The sequence below is a fragment of the Embiotoca jacksoni genome, unplaced genomic scaffold (genome assembly GCF_022577435.1).
Source record: "Embiotoca jacksoni isolate LCO1_2020_lvr unplaced genomic scaffold, fEmbJac1.0.p SCAF_8, whole genome shotgun sequence".
In the NCBI taxonomy this organism is placed as follows: domain Eukaryota; kingdom Metazoa; phylum Chordata; class Actinopteri; family Embiotocidae; genus Embiotoca; species Embiotoca jacksoni.
This window is the reverse complement of record NW_027185436.1, coordinates 2,710,920-2,728,363: the sequence shown is the minus strand read 5'-3', so window position 1 is coordinate 2,728,363 and position 17,444 is coordinate 2,710,920. Positions and strand designations below refer to the sequence as shown.

The 17,444-nt window shown below is 42.8% G+C and overlaps 3 protein-coding genes across 8 annotated transcripts in view; 1 reads left to right on the top strand and 2 right to left on the bottom strand.

The window, feature by feature from the left end:
• Positions 1–310: 310 nt before the first annotated feature.
• vsig10 (V-set and immunoglobulin domain containing 10) lies at positions 311–10,445 on the bottom strand. Of its 2 annotated transcripts, none has more exons than XM_069138762.1 (9): positions 10,179–10,445; positions 9,789–10,082; positions 7,465–7,770; positions 5,221–5,475; positions 2,733–3,017; positions 2,379–2,495; positions 2,201–2,213; positions 715–857; positions 311–636 (listed from the first exon to the last, which is right to left on the bottom strand). In XM_069138762.1, the coding sequence occupies exons 1-9, from the start codon at positions 10,228–10,230 to the stop codon at positions 542–544; spliced, it is 1,560 nt and encodes a 519-aa protein (XP_068994863.1). In that variant the 5' UTR covers positions 10,231–10,445; the 3' UTR covers positions 311–541. The 2 variants fall into 2 exon arrangements, with proteins under 2 accessions (XP_068994863.1, XP_068994864.1); XM_069138763.1 differs by having other exon boundaries at positions 2,379–2,492.
• A 1,879-nt stretch (positions 10,446–12,324) lies between these two features.
• pebp1 (phosphatidylethanolamine binding protein 1) lies at positions 12,325–14,330 on the top strand. Its single transcript, XM_069138764.1, has 4 exons — positions 12,325–12,526; positions 12,818–12,927; positions 13,530–13,630; positions 13,915–14,330. Exons 1-4 carry the CDS (start codon positions 12,392–12,394, stop codon positions 14,130–14,132), a joined length of 564 nt encoding a protein of 187 aa, XP_068994865.1. The 5' UTR covers positions 12,325–12,391; the 3' UTR covers positions 14,133–14,330.
• An 833-nt stretch (positions 14,331–15,163) lies between these two features.
• The window catches only part of taok3a (TAO kinase 3a), a 73,801-nt gene continuing 71,520 nt past the window's right edge, over positions 15,164–17,444 (bottom strand). For all 5 annotated transcript variants that reach the window (XM_069138388.1, XM_069138389.1, XM_069138387.1 and 2 more), the window contains one exon: positions 15,164–16,624. In XM_069138388.1, the coding sequence (XP_068994489.1) occupies positions 16,463–16,624 (162 nt within the window). In that variant the 3' untranslated portion in view covers positions 15,164–16,462. The remainder of the gene's footprint in view (positions 16,625–17,444) is intronic.

Here is a 17,444-nt window from a genome sequence, read left to right as displayed (position 1 = left end):
TAGTTGTTGAATAATTTCCTGTAAATAAAATAATTAAATATTTATTTAACCATCATTGCTCTTAATTTCAAGTTTCTCTTTCACATCTAATGTAAAGCTGGTTGGATTCAAAACATTTTTAGAGAGTCAGTTTGTTTCTGACGTAATAAAAGCGAGTTACCAACCGACTCCACTACATGTTTTTGATGGTTCTAGTTCAGAGCTTCATTCTAGACCAGGATAGTCAGTGTTAATATGCATGTTTACAATACAGAGAAGATGTTCATAAAACAAAACAACACACAAAAAACATAGAGAATCCCATTTTTTTTAAAACAGCGTCATTTACTGCATCAATCTCACATTAAAAAGTCTGTACAATCAAATCAATCAGAAATTATCTTACAAAAAAATTCAAAATATTTTCTTTAGAAAATAACAAATCTCAAGAGATCTTATTATTTTTTTGTACAGGTGTCCTCCACCAATTCTGTTCACATTCTCATTGGGAGTAACTTGCAGTCACCTAAAATGAAACATTTATCTAAAAAACACCCAACACCTAAAATGTTACGAGATCCTCCGGCTCTTCTGTCTGTACAGTATCTTCCTGCTGCTGCGGGCTCAAGTCAGCGGTTTCTGCATCCTCATAATCACCTGAAGAAAAGAGGCACATTTTCACAATCCAAAACATTCAATTACAAACTGTTACAAATTGCCACGCTGAGCTCGTACTTGACGGGATCCGATGTATCTGGACAAGCGTTGTGTGGCATCCGTTGGTTATCGGAGGCAGCCGGGGAACGGCATCTTGAAAGAGCTGTTCGTCATCGGACTCCACCAGACTCAGCACGTCTCCTCTGTCCTCATCCATTTGCCTACAGAGTAAAAAAAAAACAAAGTATTATGACATTGGAGTTCACCTGCAGGTCAGGAACCAGGCTGCATGATAACAAACCCCCGAGACTCCATTTCGCCTGATACCAATCATCAGATCGTTGTTGGCAACTGCTTTTTACACGTTATTGTGTCAACATCCGTGTCCAAATTCCAAAGAGGCTTAAGCAGGTTTTGAGAACACACGCAAGGAAAGTGACCAAATTAAAATGTGTATGTGCACACGAGGAGGCTCATGTAAGAACTCATTCTCACTATCGAACTGATCCGACAGTATTAACGTAAAAAAAAATTAAAAAAAATGGAGCAGTTCTCCAACAAAACCAGAGAGGAAAAGAAAAAGGAAGGAGGAAAGAAAGGAAATAAACAAGGCTTCAAATTCTTCCACAAATCTGCTCTGGGAATAGTTTCAACACCAGGTCTCAAGGATACACATATGAACAAATGTAAACAGCATCAAAACAAAAGTCTTTCCAGGGTACCTTTCGGTTTACTCCAAGATGTCAGTGTGTAAAATAGCTGATTGATTTGGGCACATTTCTTCCACAATGCACTACAGAAATTTAGGAGCTTCTTAAAGCTGGAAAAAGAATCCTAACAAACTATGATGGAGGTTTTATTGCTGGTTTGAATGACGTCTGTCGGTAGATTTTGTTTCCATTCTTTCCTTTTGGTACAAAGATCTATCCAGATATTACCAAATCCAAATTCAATGCAAGAATATTTGGTTCCACGCTCTATTGAGGATTGTTTCCAGTCGTTGCATCCTAATGAGCGCAGACCTTAACCTTCAACCAATCAGCATTGACCACCATACACCATAAGTTGTGCACTGAAACTCTGCCGCCACCGCGATTGTTGCAACGACTCTTAACATCTTCCCACCAGCCAACCCCACTGGTCCCCGACTGACCCTCCCTTTAGAGTAACTGAGCACACCTTATTGGGAACGAGGCTTCCAGACTATAATGCAATGAAGACTGAACCTGTGAGAAGAAGGTGGGCGGAGCCAAGCTAACAAGGCACAAAATGTACGCATGGAAGTATTGTTGACTCACTTTAAAAACCTAATACAATAGAAAAAAAAAGCTTAGTATGAAAAAGATGTGTTATGACTTGTACAGGTTTTAACTGCAGTGGTAGGAGGTGAGGTGTTTCCATGAATAATAAAAAAAACAACAACATGGAAATTAACATACAATTAACTACTGAAGAATTACTAAACAGATTGCCGCACAGAAGCTGTTTTTAAGGGCTTTAACTGTACGGATTCAGTCGGTAAGATGAGCAGCGTGAGATAGAGAAGTAAACGTGAGCTACTCACCCAAAACCGTCTCCTGAAACAGAACACGACAACAGAAATCGTTAAATCAGTGCATTTTCTCACACGGTTCAACAATCCAGATGTGCGTGAACACAAAATGCGATGTGTTTAAAAAGTCATTTGATGCACGCATTTTGTGGTTTCTGTGCTTCTGCTGCAAAGACAAAGCAAAGTTTACCGAGGCAGATCCGGTGTCGGCTGGAGTAAACGTTTTTAGCTACGATTACAGCCAATCCCACGATGAGCGCAGCGATGAAGACGCCGATGATCGCCCCCGTGTACGCAGAGGATGCTGCTGAGACCAAACACAACCACAGGAGAGGGTTAGGAGGCGGGACGTGGGTGCAGCAGCAGGTTTGTCAGCATTCCACAGGTGGAGCAACACCTGCAGTGACAAGCTTGCTGTTTACTCCATTCACGTGTGGCAAGAACTGTTCAACCTGTTTACCGTTCATCGTTCCCTCTGACGGGAACTTTTTTTTTTTTTACCAAACTGCAAAACCATGCGAATAATATTTCATCCCAAACTCACTCTTCACCGTGAGGTAGACTTCCAGCTCGCGGACACCCAGCGGGTTCTCGCTCCGGCAGAAGTAGACGCCTTCGTCGTCCTTGCTGATGTTGAGGATGGTCAGCTTGAGGACGGGGCCTTCCTCGGACAGGACGTACTTGGACCCGGCCACCACGTTGTCCTGCTGCAGCCCTTTTCTCCACGTGGTGTTGGCGGGGGGGACGGACGTGGCCTCGGCGCAGGTTAGAGTTACGCTGGTCGCCTCCAGAGCCGTGACCAGCGGCTCGCCTTCAGGGAAAGGAAGGTCTGGGACAGAGAGACGGACACGGAAATGTCTTCAGGTTCTTCTTTTTCCGTAAACATCACTTGTCTGAAGACTCTTTGTGCAATCAGGGGTTACGTTTTTACTCTAGTCGACTCCATAAACCCCAAAATGTGCAGCGAAGCATTTGGTTGATTGATTTACAAATGAAACAAATTCAATCATTGATTGTTTTTGAAGGAAGGAAGAGGATCAGTAAATACGGCACGACAGCCGGGAAACTTCACAGCATAAACACTGGAAACAGTGACAAACATGGAGCCTGGCTCTGACCGAAGGTAACAGAATCCACCTCCCAGCCTCACCACGATTGACGCTTGTTTGTTTAACCGCTGCTGTCAAAACACTGAAGTGCGAAGTGAATATTTTGTGGGGCGGTGTTCGAGCGAGCTGTCTCCAGACTTAATTACTAACCGTCTCCCGGCAGCCGCCCCATATTTGCTCTACAAGCATGAGAGTGGCATCAATCTTCTCTTCTAACTCCCAACACGGTGAACTATCCCTTTAAATTATGCGATTTATTTTTTGCTGCTTGATATTCATTTTGGTTTTTTACTTCTTCTTTTCAAGTGATGTTTTCAGAACTAAAGTAGCATTAATGTGGTGTTTTATGAACGCTGAAAGTTTCTCGATGGCAGTTCTGGCTATCACTGTTAATTAAACCGTTATTTTTTGGGGGTACTTTATTCCACTTAAAGCCGGCTGCTATTGATTAATTTGCTAAATATTTTCTTGATTAATTGTTTAGTGTATAAAATGTACAAAAAATTGCACAAACCAGTAATTTAAAGATCACCTTTAAGCCTTTCCTTTTTTTTTGGTGTTCACATTATTTTGGCTCATTTGACTAGCTCTGATCAACAATCCAAACCAAGAGATATTCAATTAAGAATAAGCTTGAAAAATTAGAGAGTTAATGGATTATTGAAATGATTGTCAACTAATTGAACTATTAGATTTTTTTTCAGCTGTAAATTGGTTGAATCATTACTTCACTATACCGATACATAAGAAGTCCATTTAGTTACTTATTACATAAGAATATGTCAGAATTTCACCGACAGATTTCTGGATCTGGTGTTCAGGTTTTGGGAACCATCAAAGACGGCTGATAAAACACCAGCGACTCATTTACGCTCACACACCTTTGCATCACCTCATTGTGCGGCATGTTGAAAGAGAGAGTTTAATCTCCGGGGACTGCCTGGTTAGATGAAGGGAAGAAGATTGTTTGAAGAAGGCCGTCATGTGATGGTAACTGTTGCAACACTGAGTGACTCACTAACTGTCCACATGTCCCGCATGCAGCCCTGCGTCCTCATGGACAGACTACTTGACTGCCACTTCAAATCTAAACTGAACTAATTATTAGAGTATGAATTAGGGAAATGAAAAAGCACCTTATTATTAATAGTGTCACAGTGAAGTGTATACAGTAAGGAGGGCACTGGGATAAAGACATGGACAGAACGGCCTCATTTCTGTAGTAATGTAACATAATGAGTGAATCAGTTTTCCTCTTCTGAACACTGACAGGAGGGACTTGAGGTATATTTGATCAATAAGTAGAGTATGACTCACTCAATGTTCTCTGACAAAACAAATTCTCCTCCTCACATAGTTCACGTGATATTTAGTCATGTTGCAGATGTTGTTTATTTGACCTCAGGTTTTGGAGGGAATAATTCTTTTGTTGAAATCGAGCATGGTGACCAGCTAATGTTGGGATTAGCATGAGGGTATCGATAGCCCTCAATTAAACCTATACATAGTTTAAAACACCTTATTTGACAGATCCTTAATTGTTGAAATATTTTCCGGGAAGTTTCTTGGAAAGAATAATGTAATGATCATTTCCAACTTATGAACTGTACCATATGAGGGGCTGCCTTTTTCTGCATTGCTAGATATGAAAGCAACTCTGTTACTATGGTTAATCTCATTTTGTTTTCCTATTTTCTGGTTTGTTTTTACTTTACTCAAATCTACTAAATGTATAGTTCTAGTCAAGCAGTGGTCATTGGGACATTTCTTTTTACAATATGGGTTAACCGACCCTTTAACTCCAACATCGTCACCAATCGTTAGAGGCGTCTCGGTGGCCTCTAAAGTGGAAAGTACATAAATGATTCAGCAGCTGCTCATCTCGGGATTGTTACGAGGCTCGTCCCACCACCACGTGCTTACTGAGGGTAAACGAACACGACTTCTCTTGTCCCGGGCCGAGCAGCGGGTGCCGCGCCGTGCACCTTACGGTCTCTCCGTCGGACAGCAGCGAGCGGTTCAGCGTCACCGACAGGCTGTCCGTCACCTGGAAGCCACCGCCCTCCCCCCAGCGGAGCTCCGGGACCGGGTACGCTCCGAGCCAGCTGCAGCTGAACTGGACGTGCGACGGGTCCTGTGCAGACGCCCACATACAGTCAGGGTGTCTGTCGGGGACATCTGGTGAGGACAAATACAAGATCGTGAGATCGGTTGTTCTGCAGATGCTCCTGGAGCTGAGATTACCGACCCGCCAACAGTTCATTGTCCTGAGTCCCTGTGATGTTCTTTCCTCTCTCTGCTCTCCCCAACCGGCCGAGGCAGATGACCTCTGAGCCTGTCGGAGGTTTCTTCCTGTTAAAGGGGAGTTGTTCCTTCCTACTATTGGAGGCTTTTTTTTCCCTGTTAAAAGGGAGGGTTTTTTTTCCCAAAGGCAACCACTCATACGGGACTTGTTGAATTGTAGGTTATTTGGTACGATGCCGTAAAGTTCTGTTGGAAGGACTCTTACTGTGTTAAGGAACCTGAAATAACTTGTGTTTTGACGTGGCATTGGATAAATAAATTGAACTGAATTGAATACACAGTTGTATTATTTCCTCTCCTGTTCACCTCCTTACACACACACACACACACACACACACACACGCGTGTGTGTGAAACACTGCATGTCATTTTCTTGCTGTAAATCACTTTCAGCTGCATTTCTTGTATGAAAGATGCTGTCCAAAAATAAAGTATTTTTTTTTCCTTTGTCCAGTGAAATACAGGAATATCTTCACCAACCCAAAGTGTCTGTCCTTGTTGTCCCCCTGAGACGTGTTTTGGAGACCACTACTCACCACGACTAGACGGCCTTCTTTTCACAGGATTTTTTCTGATTAAAGCCGAGTGTTCATTTCATTTCATAGCACCTGACCCTTTCCATTCATCCAAAGCTGTATATATTTATTTTTATTTTACTTGTTTTTGTGTATATAGTCTGCGTGCGTGTGTGTGTGTGTATTTATATATTGCTCTTATTTTTTTTCTAAAATAATTATTTTTATCCATCTTATTTCATGTATGGGTATATGTAAATTATTTCATTTTGTGTGCACCTTTTTGTGTTTCTTTGCTGCTGCGACGACTAAATTTTCCCACTGTGGGATTAATAAAGTCAAAGTCTAAGGCGAAGTCTGCTTTTTCTTTTCAAACTCTCTAAACTGTGATGAAGTTGTGTTTCTATCTCAGTGAACAAAGCTTGATGTATTGATCTTCTGATCCTGAGGCCTGCAATCATCCTGCTGTTTAATCCGCTGTTCAACGCTGGATTTGAACACGTTTGTGAAATAAACCTTTTGTGTGAATAGAAGAAGTCTTAGATCTTTTACTTCAGCTCATAACAAACCCAAAACCAACACGTTTTGTTTACATGTTTGTTGAGTTAAAAGGGTCACGAGCAATCTCAGGAAGTCAGCAAAAACACAGCAAAGGTTGTGCGTTGGGAATTCAGGAAGTTCATTCATTGTATTGTTGTCATGACTGAAAAACACCCAGAACCTTCTGACGCTGAAGATAATACCGTCATTTTTACAGAAGATGTTATCACTGAAACGTCTCAGTCAAACGTTGTTTGTGGCAACATCTGACTGAAACATTTTCAATCAAAGCTGCTCTTCTGCTGACTCGCCTGACATGTTTCACCCGTTTCCACGTTGACCTCTTTTGACTCTCACTTGTCTTGGTCTCAGCTGCTGTTGGACCATGACTCATCTTTTTTCCTTTCCGTCTGAACTGAACTTATTCACACACACACACACACACACACACACACACACACACACATTCCACTGGCTTCAGTCAGTGTCGACCACAAGCTTCTATTTTCTGACCTTTTTGGTGAAAAAACCAATTTGCGGTATTCTGTTCATACCAAAATGTATCGGAATAAATAATAAAATAAAAGTCTTGAAAGTTATTTTGTATTTGGATGAAGTTCTTCTTGATGAAGCTGCTTTTGGTAAAATAATCAGAACGATGTGTGGTGTAATGTTCTGTGTGGTGCACAGAAAAGGTATCAACATATTTTGAGTAATACCGAGCCGTGTGCCCAAAATGTTGCTTTGGAAACCTTCTTCAGTCCTGACGTGAAATCAAACCTGACAGAGTCTCCTGCTCGGTACTTACAGTACACCAGCAGCTGTCTTCTGTCTGTGGATGTGTTTAGAGAGACGGTGTTGACGGCCCTGCAGATGTAAACTCCCTGATCGCTGGGCTGAAGGTCTTCTATCCTGAAGTCCAGCCAGGATTCAGAGGTGAAGGCCAGCGACTGGTTGCTGGACGAGGCGCCTCTGAAGGCCCAGGTCAGGTTCTGAGACGGGTAGGACGAGACGGAGCATTTGAAGGAGACGGACGAGCCCCGGGGGGCGACGAGCGTCCCGTTGGACAGCGCGGTGGTGGGACTGATGGATGTGGATACATTTCCTGGTCCACCTGGGAGAAATGTTTGCAGTGAATTACGACCGTGATTCATCTCATCTGACAGTATCCTGAAGAGGAGCTCAACGTAATGTAATAATTCATGGGATACGTGACTTACTTTCCTTATTACTTAAACAAATCACATGATTAGTAAATACTGCAACTTGGCACATTTGCAGAAGTAAATGGTACAAAATAAACACCCTTATTTTGAAAGGGCTTTTGGTCACAACTGATGCTAACATAAGTACCAGTAGAAAGCATCACATATTTCAATGGTGTCTGATTCATGCAATACAATTCCACTGTTTTCCCAATAATAAAAACATGAATTGAAAATGATAAATAATTGTTGGTTGCATCATACCAGCGCAGCTGGAAGTGTGATTCTCTTATTTTGTCTTGGACACCATCATCCATCACACATACAGCGGCAAGAAAAAATCTGAACCCTGAGGAACCAATAGCATACTAATAGCAGTATTTTGGCTTGCTGCCATAATATCATCATACTGTTCTGCAGTGTTATGGTATGACGGATGTTACAAGCAGTGTTGGCTAGTAACTACTTACATGTAAAGGAGTTTATGTTATTAAATTACAAAATAAATCTAATTGTAATTTTTTTGTTACTGAGAAAAAAAACATGTCATTAAATTACAGTTACTTTTCAAAGTGTTGGTGATTATGAAGGGATTTATATCTGAATACATTCCATGAATATATGATATTGATTCTGTTGCTTTGCATCTTTTCACCAACCTGTATTCCCCAGACAGGCTCCACTCATTCACCAAGTAGGCCTCCTGTTTTAAGCCTTGTTTCTGATTGGCTCTCTTGTTTGAATTTGCACCGCCTCTCATCTGCCAATCAAATCAGTGAAAGCATTGCCCTGAGCAAAGGTGGGCGGCCATGTTGTCAGATAAGATGAAGAAATATTTAAAGAGAGTTATTCAGGAACCACTGTCAGGAAACAGTGGACAGCATTGATCGTTGTTTCATGACTCAGCATGAAAATTTAGTTTTTAGGACTGTTCAGCTTTAGTTCCTAGTTTAAAATATTTGTTAAACAAGTATTGAAAAGTAATCAAATGGAGCAAACTACATTACATTGATGAAGTAATCAAAACAGTTGCATTGTACCTATTAATCTATAATAAATGACATTTCATGTGATCTTCCCCACACTGGTTACATATGTGTAATAACAAAATTAATCAAATCAATAACAAAATATGTTCAGCATTTTGTCATATTGTGAAGAACATTGTTACCATGGAAATACCCTGAAATACCTTGATATTGTTTGAGGTTGGTCTCGCTGTCACCAGATGAGTATCCAAACACTTTGAGATGACGTTCCCGCTTTAATTCATCACCTTCTGAGATCTCGCACACGTTTTGTCTCACATCAGCAGTTGCTTCTTGTGAACAGCAAACTAAAAACGTTTTGTTTCTTTCTTTATGAGTCAAAGTCGATCCAAACTACACCTCCAATCTCTGACTTTCATTCCTGACTCCACTTTTGTTAACGTCATCATGGCTTCGGGCTTCACATACTTGGACGATGACTGAACGATGTACTCAGAGTGGACATGAAAGACGCAGTGATGTTGTGTAGTTTAAATATATTGTTCAATAATGTCACTTAGATGAACATCTGACCGTATTTTGATAATAATTTATAGGCTAAGTTAATGCACATAAATAAAATGTTTGACTTCTTTTTCTTGCCCCTGTCGATACAAGTCTCCTGTTACATTACATTTCATTTATCTGACGCTTTTATCCAAAGCGACTTACAATAAGTTCATTTCAACCATGAGGGTTCAAAACCCAGAACAACAGGAATCAAGAAAATACAATTTCTTCAAGGAAGCCAAACTACAAAGTTCTCTCAGTAAGTGACCCGTCTGCTATGTTGGAGAACCAGTTTGTCTTCAATACCAAAATGTTTGATGGACTTCTGGAGAACAACACCAGGTCCTGTCATCACACTGGAATCGGTACGGTCATAAGCGTCCACTTACCGGTTACCTGGAGCAGCACACGTGCCTGGAAGGTGCTGTTTCCGGGCAGCGTGGAGCTGCACAGGTAACTGCCCTCATCTCCAGGCATCACCTCACGGATGGCCAGACTCCCGTCATGCTGCACGGCGAGGCGCCTCCCGGCGGGAGGACGGCTCGCGGCGACCTCTCGTCCATTTTTCATCCACGTCGTGAAAGACGGTGTTACATTACCGACGGTGTAACACGGAAGTAGAGCGATGTCGCCCGGTGCGGCTGCCAGGGCCGTTTCGGTGGAGCCGCTACCCGAAACTGCCGCTTTAACGGGAGAGGAAAGAGAAAAGAAAGCCATGAAACTCCTCTGTTCGAGCGCACCTGTGTTTTGTGAGCGTGCGCGCAGGTACAGCAACTCACCTGTCGCAGAGAAACACAGGTGGAGAAGCGCTGCAGCTGCGACTATCTTCATGATAACGTCCCTACATCTCCTTCAGATGTCAGCGAACAAAAGGCTTTCCGGTCCAAACCCGTCTGACTAGTCCACCTGCGGGAGGCCGCCTGTGACACGCGGTGACACCCCGGGCAGCAGTCCGCCCATCCCAACCCGCTGGAGGACCAGAGAGGCAGCAGGTGACCGTCTGACTGGACCGGACCTCTGCTGCAGGTTCAGGACCAGCTGTGTTTACTAGAGCACGCTGATCCGGAAACCTGGGCACGAGGACACCACACCTAGAGCTCACCTTGTTAAAGGCACAGGCACAACATTTTAGACTACTTTTTGTCGTTAGATGATAAATTAGCGGTCTTTCTTTTTCTTTCTTTCTTTCTTTCTTTCTTTCTTTCTTTCTTTCTTTCTTTCTTTCTTTCTTTCTTTCTTTCTTTCTTTCTTTCTTTCTTTCACTAACCTGACCATTATACATTAAAAGACTAAAATATCACAACAAAATAAAACAAGTAATATTGGTATTATTACACCGCACATGCACTTATGAGACGACTAAGAACATACAATATGACATCATTATAACACTGGACGGTGGTTAAAGTAAACTACATTATGAATGAAATATAACTTAAATAGCAGTGATGTTAAAAACTCAGTTCTGTATAAATATTCCTCACATATTAACAATATGTGTAAAACAGGTCTCTGGTAGGAGGTATAGTCCAGACTTTGGGAGCAGCAGCTGAGGAGCTCTATGTAGTTGCTCCTCTGGATCTCCTTCTACGATCAAAAGCTACATGACAGTCACTAAACAGGACTTGTTTTGATGATTGGCTGCCTGAATGGTTTACTACAGGATATGATAGTAAAATACCAGCTGGGTGGTCCTTTCATTGATTTGATTTAAAAAGACATAAGAAGGTATCTTCGGTATCATCTGACGATGAACGTGGGCCCCGATTGAAATGTCGCCTTAAATAATGCAGCACAAGGGAGAATAATGTACACTGTGTGTGCTGCTTCAACATAGTTACTGTTATTTTCACTGACTAAACCTGCCGTTCCTGTAAAACATGTGCAACATACTGTGTATGTACTCTGGGTGATCAATTCAAATGCGATCCATGCAGGAAACTCTCATTTAGCAGGTTACATGACTGACAACATGACATTATAAATAAATAATCGCTGATCTAAATAAACCAAGCCTTTGCACTGATGAACGTGTGCGTTCATACCAACTCAGATTCATAGCAATGTTAGAAATTACTAGAAAATGTCACGACTGTTTATGAAACCGGGCTCCTCAAGTCAACTCAAACCTCTGTGCTAACATTCAAAAATATATTACAACAAAATCGTGTCATGGTGGTTTCAGGTGTTTTGTAGGTGCTACAACTAAAACACTATACTACCATAGACCTTCTCTAACCGGAGGGATAACGATGCATCTTACGAGTGTGGCAAACAGACAGCAATTGTTTAACAGGGGACAAAATATTTTTTAATTCAAAAAGTCAATCACACATTTATCTCACCAGTCTCTAAACATGGGATGTCTGGGAAGTGTGTTACTGGAGCACGGGAGCTGGAGGAGGGACGAGCTCAGCAGTGATCTGACTGACGGACGTTTCAGCCAATCACAATGCGCGTTGTTATGGCGCAACTGCGCCCTCTGGTGGTCACTCGCAGTGGGTGCTGTTTGTTGACGTGTGTGCCGTTTACGTGTCGTCAGTTTACTCGGACAGAAAGAAAACTGAATTCAACACACAGCATCGAATAGAAGAAGCACCAAGAAGTTCATTTACTTTTCAATGAACTTGGCATCATAATTAGGAAGGAGTCCTAAGGAGGCGTTTAGAGTTACTAACTCGTCATTAATAAGAACAAACAAAATCTGTGACATTATCATTCTTTACAAATGTCGATAATTTATGGGACATTTACATAAAACATGGAAGGCTTCAGCAGGGACTTTACAAAACACGATTATCAAAAGTAGTTTGTGAAGGCTTTTGCTTCAAATGTACTTAAAAAGTATGTGCGCATTTGGTTGAATTGTTCAACGCGCTAACTCCACGGACCGTGCTCTCTACCAGCTCCCAGATCTCGCGGCGGCACGTGAACGCACCACGTGATCGAGCGTGTCAGTCTGACGCTGCTGAGAAACGACGACAGCGCAGAGATGCCGGTTGATTTGAGCCAGTGGAGCGGACCTCTGTCCCTGAAGGAGGTCGAGGAGCAGCCGGCACAGTCCCTGACCATCAAATATGACTCCGTGGAGATCGACGAGCTCGGCAAAGTGCTCACTCCAACTCAGGTTAGTCCGCTCAGTCCCGCTGGCTGGCCGCGCGTCGCTGCTGGGTTCACCTTAAACACACATGATACGGGACGGGACGGTAACACCAGACTAACGCTGCGTCACGGTGGGTTACTTTGGCGTCAGCGTGTTGACCAACACGCGAGCAATGAATCGGGTTACATAATGGCCGCAGCCTCGTCTGCAGCTGGACTGGAAGGCGAACAGCGCCCCCTGATGGGCGCCGGCTGCCACAGCTGCAGCATCCTTCTCCGTTCAAAGTTGACGCGCTCGTTTGAATCACCTCTCCAGGTGCAGAGTCGACCCTCCTGCATCGAGTGGGCGGGATGTGACCCCGGTAAACTGTACACGCTGGCCCTGACCGACCCTGACGCTCCCAGCAGGAAAGACCCCAAGTTCAGGTGGGAAGAGACGCTTTGTGACTCCTGTGTGTTTTGGTGCTGTTGAATCATTGGTTGTTGTTGAAAAGCTCATAATATGCAGAATTAAATAACACACCTTATGAAGAAGAAGAGACATTTAGGCTAACGGCAGTGAACTTAGGAACACATAGATGCACGTTACATTTCTGTTTTTGTTTTTTTTCTATAGGCTTTGTAAACAAAAAGGTGATTTCAATATAAACTTTAATATACAAAGCTTTCTACTGACATGTACAAATAAATCACTGACGATGACAGGTAGACGTAGTCTAAATAAATGTACTATGGAGGTGCTAATTCTGCACAACAGATTGATGCCAGTCAAACCTCAAATGGGGGAAAACTGATGGAAACATGACGTTTCTGTTAGTTTGATCTGGTTAGAAATAATTCTAATGAGTCGACGAAATAAATGCAGTCAGCTGAAATGATCGCGTTCGGCCGATGATGTAATACTTATGACAGGCCTACATGTGCGTTGCTATATTTGTGTGCATGAAAACAAAGATGGCTTCTCCTGCTCCAGATTTTGTATCGTTTTGAATTCATGGTGGTTTAAACAAATTCCCGTTTTTCTGAAGGGAGTGGCACCACTTTCTGGTGGTCAACATGAAAGGGAATGACGTGTCCTCTGGCTGCGTCATGTCCGACTACGTGGGCTCCGGTCCGCCCAAAGGCACAGGTGAGACAATGAGGGTCGAGACAGAAAGTCCAGGGACAAAGACGGTTTCTGTAACACTTGGACTTAATGTTTTAGCAACTTATCATTAGATTGGTGCGCAATGTTCAGGGTTAAATTCAACTGAATTCCTGTTTTAAGTTGGACACTGAACTGAAGGTGAACTGGTGCAGACTTTCCTTTGTGAAATGAGTTGTGTTAAAACTATGCCGGTGTGGTACGTCTGCAGCCTTCGCCGCTCCGACCTGATTTTCTCCGAGGTTTAACGAGTGTTCGTCCCCCCGCAGGTCTCCACCGCTACGTGTGGCTGGTGTACGAGCAGCCGGGCAGCGTCTCCTGCTGCGAGACCGTCCTCACCAACCGCTGCGGAGACAACCGCGGCAAGTTCAAGATCCAGAGCTTCCGGCAGAAATACAACCTGGGAGCTCCGGTGGCGGGAACCTGCTACCAGGCGGAGTGGGACGACTACGTCCCCAAACTGTACGAGCAGCTGGCTGGAAAATAAAAAGAAAAGAGACTCCTCCGCTGCTGGTCTGGAGGAAATTCCCTTTCTTGCCAAGAAGCATGAAACCCCAACAGGGACAAAAGCAGTTTGTGTGCCGCTGAAAAGTACTTTGTTTCCCTCTGTTGCCTTCCCGTGAAGTGAGAAAGATAACATGACGTCACCTGTACTCATCTGCAATAAATCTCTCAAACACTGAAATGGTTGTGTTCTTTGTAGAAATGTCTAAAAGATCGCCCCACTGTGTCGGATGCTCCTTAACAACACATTATTAATCATTTTATAAAATATTACCAGGGCCAGCTTTTCAGTTGTGGAGGAGGGGCCGATCTAACTGCTCATTTGTGGAACATAAAGCAGTAAGATCGCTGCGGTCAGGAGGAATTATAATACCAGTTATTTTTATATCCAGCAGACCTTCAGTCAACTTTCTTTTTGCTGACAAGTGGGTTTTCATTTTCTCAAACTGGCCTCCGTTTGCTTCGGCCGGTTCTCGCATTTGAGACGAGGATCTGTCATACGGAGCAGCAGCCCGACAGAGTGACTTCACCGTACTCCTACAATACGACAACAATAGTTCCAACTGGACCATGAACAGCTTCAGGTGGAACATTTAAAGGTCCCATATTGTAAACATTCAAATTCCCACTATCCAACCCACTGCGTTGAACTCAGAAGAGATTCAGCCAATCAGAAGAGAGGGTGATTAAAATCAATGTGCCTTAAAGAAACAGAAACCAAACAGTCTGTTTTAGAGAGGAGACTTAATACGGTGTTGAGATCTTTTGTGGCGTTTAAGACCACAAAAATATCTTCTGGAAATCAAATAAAACTGAAAAAAGTATAAAATATAGGACCTTTAAAACAAAGCTCAGCTGAGGACTTGACATGTTCGCAGCGCTGAGGTTAGAGACCGCCGAACTTCTTAACCAATGTAAATCTAAAGCTTAACATACTGTATTTTTCGGTTTGTTTTATTTTACACAGTGACTATGATGATTTTGATTGGACATATATAACAACACATCCTTAGCTTGTGTGATGAGCACTTTATTTACAAATATAATTAAAAGCTCTGACAGATTCATGCTTTCTTTTAACCTGGAAAAAAATTAAAGTGCATGCAATAATAAAGCATCATACTGGTCTGGTTTTATAAGAAAATACACAGCTCGAGAGTTGTGTAAAGCAAATGAAAAAAAAAAAAAAAAAAAAAAAAAAAAATCTAAATGAAAATCCCATTGATAGATGACAGGACCTCAAATACTATCCGAGGAGGGGGGAGAAAAGAAAAAGAAAAGAAAAAGCGCCTTTAAAAATTTATTTTCTGATTTGAATGACAGTTAAAATACGATACGAAAATAAGTAAAAGCTCTCCATAAATCCTTCTATACACAAAGTACAAGTTCCCCTGCCCTCCCCATGAAGCCCTTTGTGCTAGCTGGGAGTTCACGTGTCACATGTATTATTTTTCACATTGGCTGCCAGTGCAGAGAAATCAGTACGATACACATGTGGAGTACCATGATTCACCCCCTCCAGTAATCAAATTCACCCGCAGGAATCACATTGAGTATCAGCGTACCTGTATGTACATTGTGAGATTTTTCCCTCAAAGTATCAAATTTGTCCTAAAAATGTCCTGATGAATAAATACCAAAAAGACCGACGGCTGCAGAGGGATCTGTTGTTTGATTTATCGCTTTGAGAGATTTGTTTTTGCACTTCTTGAGACCCCCAAAAAACCAAAGTAAGAAAAAGCCTAATCACCTCTGGAAATGCATGATCGTGGAACAATCTCTGCCCTCATTTTTCTCTCCCTCCTTCTCTCGACTTCCACTTTTAGTCACACCAAAAGTGTCATCATTGCACAAGAAACGAGAAACACGGTGACTATGTTATCATTATTCTTACAAAAAAAACATGACAACTACAGGAAGTTATCCAGCATATTTTTTTTTTTTTTTCGTCATCTTGTGACACCACGAGAGGCGAGGAGGGGGGAGGAAGTTTAGGTGGGTTTGGGGCACTCAAACCTGCCATCGACCTCCTGACATGCCCAGGAAACACACTGGAGCTCAATCTGGAGCTGTTGTTGTTGGGTTTTTTTGTTTTTTTTCCTGTTTTTTTGTTTGTTTTTAATGCGTCCGTGTGTTGGATTTGAGGGCGACAGCGGCAGCAGCAGTGAACACCTGCACCGTCGGGTCAGGTCGGGTCGGGTCGGGTCGGGTCGGGTCAGAGGAGAGGAGAGGTGTTCTGAGGCAGACGGACGCCCGGGGACAACGAGAGACGGCGGCGGCGGCGGCGGCGGCGGCAGCAGCGGTGGCGGTCCCTCATCTGTAGTCGTCCTTGGGAAAGTCCAGGGTGCCCAGGTTGCCGAAGCCCAGACGCAGGCTCTCCATGTCGAAAGTGTCGATCTCCCGCTCCTGGCGCTCCAGCAGGTGTTTGATCCGGTCGGTTCGCTCCTTCTGAAGGGAAACCAGCTCCTCTTCAATCTGCAGGAGACACGGAGCAACGAGGAGCATTCAGTGTTTGACGCCTGTAGTTTAGTTCTCTTGAACTAAACGTTGGTTGTTTTTTTTTAAAGGTAAATTAATGCAGGTTGAGACATGTTTAGATTTTTTTTTTTTTTATAAAACCCAAAACAGCTTCAAATACATTACCTGAATGTTGACGTTTGCAGGTGTGCAAAACCATAACTTAATTCTAAAAACAGAGAAATGGGTGACATTATCAAAACTATCCGTGTAACTTCATGTTTTGTTCAAATATCCCATCAAAACATGGTGTGCAGGAGGTCTATCACACTTTGACTTGTGAAAGCAGAAAGAGCACGAGACCCGATATATCTTATGTTTCTCCTCCAATTAAAGGTCCCGTATTTTACACTTTTCCTTTGTAGTCGCAGTTTTGATATAAATGAGAAGAAATATGTGGTTTTAAGTAACAAAATCATCTAAATCTAGTTTTACATCTCCTGTCTTAATAACCTCCCTGGGGCTGTTTTGTGTCTTTAAGGTGCATTGATATCGATCACCCTCTCCTCTGATTGGCCGACTCTCTTCTAAGTGACGCAGGCTCTCGTCAATCGCAGGTTTGCTTCGTGACAGAAGGACCAATCGGTGTTTTCTTCCACATGCGAGGTTGGACAGTGGGCGGGGCTGAGACCGGACATATGACATTACCGTTAGTTTGTGACATCACAAACTCACGTAAGTCCAGGCAGCTCATCCAAATGACACAGTTGCTGAATAGAGGCTGCGTGTTTCTCGGTGTACGGAGCATTTTGGTACTTTCACCGGGTATACGCAGCAC

Excerpts from the sequence above, each read along its gene's own strand:
- vsig10 (XM_069138762.1), bottom strand. The coding sequence starts at position 10,230 with ATGAAGATAGTCGCAGCTGCAGCGCTTCTCCACCTGTGTTTCTCTGCG. Across the intron at positions 10,083-10,178 it reads CCTGTGTTTCTCTGCGACAG|CGGCAGTTTCGGGTAGCGGC; the intron begins GTGAGTTGCTGT and ends CTCCCGTTAAAG. Across the intron at positions 2,496-2,732 it reads AGTCTACCTCACGGTGAAGA|CAGCATCCTCTGCGTACACG; the intron begins GTGAGTTTGGGA and ends GTTTGGTCTCAG.
- pebp1 (XM_069138764.1), top strand. The coding sequence starts at position 12,392 with ATGCCGGTTGATTTGAGCCAGTGGAGCGGACCTCTGTCCCTGAAGGAG. Across the intron at positions 12,928-13,529 it reads AGGAAAGACCCCAAGTTCAG|GGAGTGGCACCACTTTCTGG; the intron begins GTGGGAAGAGAC and ends GTTTTTCTGAAG. Across the intron at positions 13,631-13,914 it reads CGGTCCGCCCAAAGGCACAG|GTCTCCACCGCTACGTGTGG; the intron begins GTGAGACAATGA and ends GTCCCCCCGCAG.